The sequence below is a fragment of the Vigna radiata genome, chromosome 6 (assembly GCF_000741045.1).
Source record: "Vigna radiata var. radiata cultivar VC1973A chromosome 6, Vradiata_ver6, whole genome shotgun sequence".
Lineage (NCBI taxonomy): Eukaryota > Viridiplantae > Streptophyta > Magnoliopsida > Fabales > Fabaceae > Vigna > Vigna radiata.
In genome coordinates this window covers 761,202-770,198 of record NC_028356.1, presented here as the reverse complement: position 1 = coordinate 770,198, position 8,997 = coordinate 761,202, and the positions used below count along the sequence as shown (strand labels likewise).

The 8,997-nt window shown below is 31.6% G+C and overlaps 2 protein-coding genes across 2 annotated transcripts; one reads left to right on the top strand and one right to left on the bottom strand.

Annotated features, from left to right (window-relative positions):
- The first annotated feature begins 196 nt into the window (after positions 1 to 196).
- Positions 197 to 2,405, top strand: LOC106765223 (fructose-bisphosphate aldolase, cytoplasmic isozyme 1). The gene is made up of 3 exons (XM_014649762.2): positions 197 to 574; positions 797 to 1,479; positions 1,711 to 2,405. The coding sequence occupies exons 1-3, from the start codon at positions 547 to 549 to the stop codon at positions 2,071 to 2,073; spliced, it is 1,074 nt and encodes a 357-aa protein (XP_014505248.1). The 5' UTR covers positions 197 to 546; the 3' UTR covers positions 2,074 to 2,405.
- Positions 2,406 to 2,923: 518 nt separating this feature from the next.
- Positions 2,924 to 4,098, bottom strand: LOC106764384 (uncharacterized protein At1g08160-like). Its single transcript, XM_014648673.2, has one exon. It carries the CDS (start codon positions 3,872 to 3,874, stop codon positions 3,179 to 3,181), a length of 696 nt encoding a protein of 231 aa, XP_014504159.1. The 5' UTR covers positions 3,875 to 4,098; the 3' UTR covers positions 2,924 to 3,178.
- Positions 4,099 to 8,997: the final 4,899 nt, after the last annotated feature.

The window sequence follows — 8,997 nt, the reverse complement described above, 5'->3', positions numbered from 1 at the left end:
ATACTTTTTTTAAAATGCAATTATTTTGAGTGGAAAGAAATAATAGTAAGAAAAATAAAAATAAAAAATTAGATGCAATGATCTTGTGATAAGAACAGATATAAAAAAGATAACAAAAAATATAAAATCATCATCAAAATTTATAATATATATTTTCCTTGAGAATGAAATATATGTATATGTGTGTGTAGAATTTGTTTGGGGAGAGGCGAAAGGCACCCCCACCAATACATGCAACCCTGTTTGTATGTAATATATATGGATTTTGATATGATGTGATATGAGAAGAGAGGGAAGTGAAAGAGGATTAGGGATGAGAGAGTTTTCCTGAAAATATCCATTGCCACTTGTGCAAATGAAGGATCACTCGTTTCTTTATCCAAGAGTGATAACCTTCGTTAGGCTAATCATGGGACACGTGGTTCTCTTGCATGCCTTCTCTACATACCACTTGCTATATTCCCTCCACACTTTTATCTATATAGCTTTCTTCTTCTCTGTCATCTCTGTTATCTCTTTCCCGCCATTTTCAAAGCTTAATTAACCATGTCTGCCTTTGTTGGAAAGTATGCAGGTATATATATAAATCTTCATATCTTCTCTCCTCTATCTTTCTACATTTTATCCACACTTACCCAAAAACATGTTTCTAACAACTGCATGGATTAATTAACATATTACAAATTATGAAGATTTTATGTCTAAGGAGTTTCACCAACTTCATGCAATGTTTTCTATCTTAAAAAATAAATCTTGGACTTTGTTTTCACATGGGGTGTCTCTATATCAATTCTAGATGAGCTTATAAAGAATGCCAAGTACATAGCTACACCTGGGAAGGGTATCTTGGCTGCAGATGAGAGCACCGGCACCATTGGAAAGCGTTTAGCCAGCATTAACGTTGAGAACATCGAAGCTAACCGCCAAGCCCTTCGAGAGCTTCTCTTCACCTCACCAAACGCCCTCCAATACCTCTCTGGTGTCATCCTCTTCGAGGAAACGCTTTACCAGAAAACCAGTGATGGGAAGCCTTTTGTCCAGGTTCTTGAAGAGAACAATGTCATCCCAGGCATAAAAGTGGACACGGGTGTTGTTGAGTTGGCTGGCACAAACGGTGAAACCACCACGCAGGGCTTTGACTCTCTCGGAGCTCGGTGCCAGAAGTACTACAAGGCCGGTGCACGCTTTGCAAAGTGGCGTGCAGTTCTCAAAATTGGCCCTACTGAGCCCTCTGAGCTTTCCATCCAGCAAAATGCACAGGGCTTGGCACGCTATGCCATCATCTGCCAGGAGAATGGCCTTGTGCCCATTGTTGAGCCTGAGATTCTCACTGATGGACCTCATGACATAGCCAAATGTGCTGCTGTCACTGAGACCGTGCTTGCATCTGTTTACAAGGCTCTCAATGATCACCATGTCCTTCTTGAAGGAACTCTTCTCAAACCCAACATGGTCACTCCAGGCTCTGATAGCCCAAAGGTAATTAACATCTTCAATTTGAATCTCCTGACATAACTAGCTTGCTCTAGGAAAATCATTCACGGTGAAGACTAGTTGGGTAGTTGTAATGTAACCAAGTAAAACTGCTCTTGTATAGTAATATTTCACTAAGCTATCTGATTGTATTGGAGCGTGTTCTTTTCCTATATCACTCGTTTGCTCCAAAAGAAATTAGTTACTTGGAAAAGAATTTCATCTGTGTGCATGCAGGTAGCAGCTGAGGTGATTGCTGAGTACACAGTTCAAGCACTCCGCAGGACTGTCCCAGCTGCGGTGCCAGGGATTGTGTTCCTGTCTGGTGGACAAAGTGAAGAAGAAGCCACCCTCAACCTCAATGCAATGAACAAGTTGGAGGTGTTGAAGCCATGGACTCTCTCATTCTCATTTGGGAGGGCACTGCAGCAAAGCACACTCAAGACATGGGGTGGAAAGGAAGAGAATGTTGCCAAAGCTCAAGGAGCATTCCTTGCAAGATGCAAGGCCAATTCTGAGGCAACTCTGGGGAAGTTTGTTGGTGGAAGCCAAGCTGGGTTGGCTTCTGAGAGTTTGTATGAGAAGAACTACAAGTATTAGGCTTCTAAGAGTGTGTCTGTTTCTCTGTTTGAAGTCTGTTTAAATGTCAATCCATGGTTTTTGATTCGGTCACGTTGAGGTACATAGGAAAACGTGAGAATGGAGAAACAAACACACTGTAGATGGACTTGGGAACTGATCTGGGGTGGGGACATTCTGGTATATGTGATACAGTCTAAGCATTTGCTTCTGATTAACACGTTTATTTTTTGGCTTACATATTTTACAAATATAAGTTTACATTAGAGGAGCTAAATTTATCAGTTACCAAGGTATCTCTCCAAGTTACTGTCTGCAGCACCTATTTTAAATCAATATTAATGAATACTTAATTTATGTTATTGATAGCTCAAAATCTGCAGTGGTGTTACGCCAGAAATAATAGTAATCTTTTGTGTAGTTACTGATAATTGAAGGATATTCCGTTTTGTGTCTAATATCCTGCATAAAAGGATTTTCTGGTATGTGCTGTAAAGGCCTTAAAGACATTATTTTGGGATATGCTTAAATTATGGTAAATGTCTGCTACGAATATTCTGCATTAAGACATGATTTTGGTATATAAAGCGCACCACAATGAATTATTTTGAAATCCTATAGTTGATACCACGTCAATGATCAACCTCTGACAACTTCTTTTCTGCTTTTAACATATGTGCTTTAAGTATCTTACACAATCAAAAGGCATTCCAATTAGTGCAGCTGACACGACACAATTAAGGAAGCAAAAGAAAACAAAACCAAAAAGCTAATTCAACGCTTGCTTTGTTTGCCTTAGCGTTTGAGTTTAACTCACTGGTCCTTTCTGGAAAAGAAAACTACTAAAGTGATATCAGTAGATGAAGATAAATTTCAAATTCATCCTCTAAATATTTCTGGTGTGGAAGGGCTTCAACACCCTCCACCCAAGTCTCTATCTACAAATGAAAACAATAAAATATCAATCATAAAATCAAATGCTATCATCTGATCTTCTCTTTCTTCATGGCTCACAAAAATCATATCACTGTTTTTCACACTGGTATATTTACCATTAGCTATACCTCCTAATAAAGTAGAAACCAGAAAGTAATGAACAAGAACAAAAGAATTCTACCATGTTGCCTCATCTTGATCTGTTTGTTATGCATTGTCTGGCCAGTAGAATACCAGTTGGAGGACTGGTCATCTCTATCTGGCATATGGTATGCAGCCAGTAAGATAAATGGATAAGGCCAATATTGAACCTCACTTTAAAAGTTCCTCTTGCATTGTAATTGATCCTGTTATTTTCCACTTGCCTTTGAAGCTTTACACCAACATCTTGAGGCAAAAACACTAAGCTGGATATCAAGTTCACTGATTGCAACCTGTTTTCCTTTGGCCTCTGAGTGAAAGGCTTTACTCTCTGTGATGATACCAGTCTGTCCGAGTAGAAAAGCTCAATGTTCAAGGACTCAAACCTCACCCCGATTCTTCTGTTAGGATTGGAGAAATTTGCAAGGAGAGTAAACTCACCGTTGAGGTACTGTGGTGAGTCAAAGTACACTACATTGAGGCTTGCATTGGGAATGTCAAAAGTGGGATTTCTTGGCTTCATGGCTAGGTAGAGGATCAGTATTGCAATTCCAAAGAAGATGAGTACGAGGCTGAATATCAAGCACAGTATTGCAGCACACCATATGATAGGTTTGGTCCTTTGAAGTCGAGGTTGCCCAAGAATTGCTCTTGTGCTGGCAAGAGAATTTGATGATTCTGATCGCAGAGATTGTTGATTCCTTGGATGTTTTGGTGTGCCAAGTTCATCAACAGACGGTAGCATGTTTGTATTGGTGCAGTGCTAAAATAGGCCAATGGAAGTGAATGAGGGAGAGACAGAAGTGATATGTTTATTTATTGTAAATGGGGTGATGGATCAATGGATGTGAAGAGGAAAAGAAGCTTTTGAAGTTGAGCTATGGTGTAGTGGGGTCACTGTGTTTTTTTGGTATTGGAAAAAGGTGACATAGTTGAACTAAAGTTGGACCACATTGGTGTTTTAATCTTTAATTTTCATGCTTTTTGGTATGCGGCAAAGTATGAGAAGGTCCTAAAGAGTGACTTCAACACAGGCCAAACTTTGTAGATTGCTTATTCTCTAAGGCTTCAACCTTTGCATGGCTTAGACTTGGTCCAACATGATTGTGTAAGTTTGATTAAATATTAAGAAATCAATTTTAAACCTAATTCAATCTCATAAAATCATCTTTTTATGAGATTTGGATATATTTATATATCTATCGAGTATGAAATTAGACATTAATATATAATTTGACAATAATCTGACAACAACCGACAAGATATTTACGAAAAACAACAAATCTTTTGAGGACTGATAATACAATAGACTTAACAAACGATAAATCTTGTTAGATAAGTTATAATCCATGATTTTGATAAGATTAAGGGCTTGATTATGCGTGTACAGCAGTTATAGTATGGTTTTGTACCTTGATATCAGACTTAGTACTTATGCTGCGTTGGATATTTAGGCACTAAGAAAGCAAGGCTGGTTTAGAAAGTAAGGGCAGCTAAAAAAGGTTCATGTTTCATTGAAACCAATCATTCAATCTCAATCAATCATGTTGGATGGTGTTCCAGCATTGCTGAGTTTTCTGCATAGTTTCAATCACAAATGGTTTGAGTTATATGCAACAGCTGCTCATTTTTTCTTTTTCTGCAGGGTGGAACTGATTTGGTTTTGTTCATGTGTAAAAAAAAACATTTTTTTCTTTTATTTTGAGAGAAAATGGATAAAAGAAGCCGCGAGTAATTATGTTAAGTGTATAATGGTATGCTCATTTAAGAATTTACATTAGAGTTTCTCTGGATTTTTTACTTCCAAAAGAAAATTATATTATGAAACCCAAAGAACCCATGACATATGTTTTGAAGGGTTATATGGATGTTTGAAAAGATCATATTTTTTAGTTGTAAAAAAAAGAAAAATAATATATGTTTGGCTATATAAATTTAGTGGGGTGTGACCCATTTTAAAAATTATTTATGTATTATTGATAGAATAATTTTTTTTTCAGAAGAGAATTGGATATATCATAGAATCAAACTTTTGAAAATAATTTATAAATTGATTTAAAATTAATTTTGGAGATAAATTTTAGAATGAAACTTCTGAAAATGCTTTAACCTTAAATAATGGGAATTTGGAATAACAAGTTAAAAAAAAGGTGCAATCAACAAAGTTCGGCTGTGAATGGAAACTTGTAGACAAATCTTAGGCTTTTTCTTTTTGCACCTGCATTATTATTAACTATATCCCAAATTAAAAATAAAAAAAAAAATGATAAAATATTCTTCATTATTGTACCATTCCACCATTGCTGTTGCTCCTGCCATTATTGCCACCATTGTGTCATGATGTTTTCCACTTTAAAGGAAGAAGAGAGAGCTAAAAGTTTATTCTACAACGCATTTCATGTATTTACAAAGTTTTGTTTCAAAAAATTCATTTTCGAATTAGCAAAAGATGTTTTAAGTGTTTTTTTTTTAACTTTAAAAGAATATATGTTCTTTAGAAAAAATAAAGAAATTAGCTATTGACAATTCTGATAATGTTGTAATTTTTTCTTGTTTCAATTCCTGCACTTCATCAAAATAAACTCTTTAATGTGTTAGTTTATATCATTTGTTAATATATAAGTTATAAGTTATATATATAAACTCTCAAACTAAAACTTATGATAGTTGAAAATAGGAATAATAAACACATACTTATCTCCAAACTAATCATTCAACCACAACTTCATTCTTAACATATAAAAAATTTCTATCGCAACCTCGTTTTTATAAAAATTATATGAAAACAACATAATAATATCAAATATTTAATATTTAAAAATTATGTTCTTTTATTTTCAGTATTAAATATTTAGAGAAAAATCATAATATTATAAATTTTATATCAAAATATCAAATAACAATTAGATAAAAATAAAAAATTATATAAAATATTTTATGATTACATATAAATAAAATTTTATCACAACCAAAACATCAATAAATTTTTACAAAACATTAATGAAATAAAGTTTATAAAGTTAAAAAGTACTTTTAAAAATAATAAAAAGAAACAAATATAGAAGTTTAAATATATTTTAAATGAATAACGGTACTTCAACAACATTTTTTTGACAATATTTTAACATAATGATCTACGTGTCATTATGTGATTGATATAGAACAAAATTCAATAATGGCATAGATAACATAAAAATATGATTTAAAAACAAATTCAAAAATTCATTTATAAAAAATGGCACTGAAGCATCTTGACTAGCCACCTTAATTAAATTAAATGTATGAACTTTATTTTGGCAAAGGTTAAATTCATCGAAAAATTTCAGGCATTTTTCACATCAAACGTAAATTATGTTAATTTTGGTAATAGAACATTCAATTAAACAAGGTTTTATAAGCTGAGTTTATTTTATGAATTTAAGCTTTTGCACTTTTAAATTGTGTTAAGCTTACATATAATCATGAATTATTTTTTATTTTTTTGTTACGATAGCAATATTAATTCCTTGAAGAAAATAAAAATCATGAAGTTTGGATTTTCTTTGTATGACAACTGATTTTTGTAAAATATTATATAATTTTTAAAATAGCCTATCACTGTCCATGTTTTGGGTTAAGGATTGAGTATAAACTAAAGTAAATAAATTATAATAGTTCAAATAATAAAAAAATTATTAATTATTTAATATATTGTTGTTTAGAAATATAAATTATAATTACATAATAATATAATGTTGTTTAGAAATATAAATTTCATTTATATAATAAAATTTATATAGTTATATAAACTTATCTAACAATTTTTTTATCAAATAAACCCTAAGTAAGTTCAAAATAACCGTGATTATAATTTTTTTTCAAACCTCTTAATTATCGCTTCATCTTTAAAACCAACATCATCACAATATTCTCTCTATTCCTCTAAACTTATATATTCAGTCTTTCTCAAATTCACTTTTAGAAGTAAGCAAAATAAATATTTCAAAATCAATTTTTTGATTTGAAAATATATTTCAGAACTATATTCTAAAATTTATTTTAAAAAACTATCTCATTGAGTGTTTTGAGGTATTTTCAAATTTGGATTTTTTCTTTTTCAAAATGCCTAATCCAAAATTCATTAAAAACAACGAGATGTAGTGATAATTTTTATCTTTTTATTGTAATTTTTGTAAGAGATAATTTTGGGTTTATGAATTTTATGGAGAAAAAAACAACGAGATGAAGGAAGAAACACCACAGGCTGAAGCCCACTTGGTAATTAAATTAAAAATTCATTGCTAGGCTTCAAGTTTAGCCTCTTTCTTTCTGCACCCTAAAATTTTCTAAATATACCCTATATCCTTTTAAATATTCATTTCATACTTCTTATATTTGACTTTTGAAATACGTGTAATGAAAATTTTCCAAAATAAGCTTTTTAGAATTTTCAGCACAGAATTTTTGGAACATGATTTCTAAAATAGGATTTTCAGAATAAAATTTATGGAATAAGATTTCCTAAATAAAGGAAATTCATTTCAAAACTAGTTTTCTATAACAGAATATCTGGAACATAAGAAACCAGATTTCAATATTCGATTCTGGATTCTGGATTTTTGGAATTTCAAAATTTGATTCTACATTTTCTCAAAATTTGAATCCGACTTTAGATTTTATTTGATTTAAAAATTTGGTTTCAGTTCAAAACTGAATTTCAAAATTTGATTATAAATTTCTCTAATTTCCAAATCACATAACAAGTTTTCCAACAGCTAAAGGACATTATTTCCTCCATCATCAATTTCTGATAATTTTTTTACAACTAATTTATAATTAATCTGTTTCAAATATAAATAAATAAAATAATAACACGTAATTTATTATAAAAAGTTGTTAAAATACTTTTAATTGAGTTTTTTCATGTGACTACCAAATTCATGTATCAAACAGCCGAATTAGAGTACAATTGGTATCTTTTAGTACCAATATTCAAAATTCCTTTACTTTTTTTATCTTTACTTTTCATCTTCTTCATTTTACCTACATCAAACACTTACTCAAGTACCCCATTGCTTTATCTGTATTTTGGGATTCTGTTGAAGCAATTATTCAATCCATTCTGCAACTTCATTATTACAAACATACAAATACCTTTATCTTAAAGTTTTAGAAAAGAAAATTCTACATAATTTTCACCAGAATTAACTACATTTAGCTTATTTCAGACATAAAAAATGATAAAAATACTTAGACAACATTTGAACATAAAAATATTTAGACAACATTTGAACATAAAAATACTTAGACAACATTTGAACATCGTGTCATTGTGTGATTGGTTTATGATAGTGTCATTGTGTCATTTGGACCAATCACACAATGACTCATATAATTGATGATCAAATGTTGTTGTAAAAAAATATTGTCTATGATTTTCCATAAAAAAAAACAGTGATGCCAACAAGAAACACCAAATATTGAAATTCTGGTGGCAAAAAGCACAACAGTGATTGATTCACAAGTACGAGTGAATGGTGCAAATGATTAATCAAAGATGAGAAACACGCAAAGAACGAATATTTGGTGACAAGCCATGAAGAAAACCATCACAACTTAAACCCCTTTTTACGCAAAGAGTATATCCACATTCCTTTTCAGTATTTGCTCACATAAACTCATCTCACTCATTTCACTTTCATCTCGTTTACCCCTTTGATGTATCATCAATTTCATGTTTACCCAGAAGAGAAAAAACCTCTTGGAGTCAAAATAAGCACTTCCAAAGAAAAAAAAAATTAGAAAAGCATCCAGCTTTTCTTAAAATAATCAAGATAATTTAATGGGTTTTTTTTTTTTTTTTTTCTCTCTTCGTATGCTATAAAATAA

Excerpts from the sequence above, each read along its gene's own strand:
- LOC106764384 (XM_014648673.2), bottom strand. The coding sequence starts at position 3,874 with ATGCTACCGTCTGTTGATGAACTTGGCACACCAAAACATCCAAGGAAT.
- LOC106765223 (XM_014649762.2), top strand. The coding sequence starts at position 547 with ATGTCTGCCTTTGTTGGAAAGTATGCAG. Across the intron at positions 575-796 it reads CTTTGTTGGAAAGTATGCAG|ATGAGCTTATAAAGAATGCC; the intron begins GTATATATATAA and ends TATCAATTCTAG. Across the intron at positions 1,480-1,710 it reads CAGGCTCTGATAGCCCAAAG|GTAGCAGCTGAGGTGATTGC; the intron begins GTAATTAACATC and ends GTGTGCATGCAG.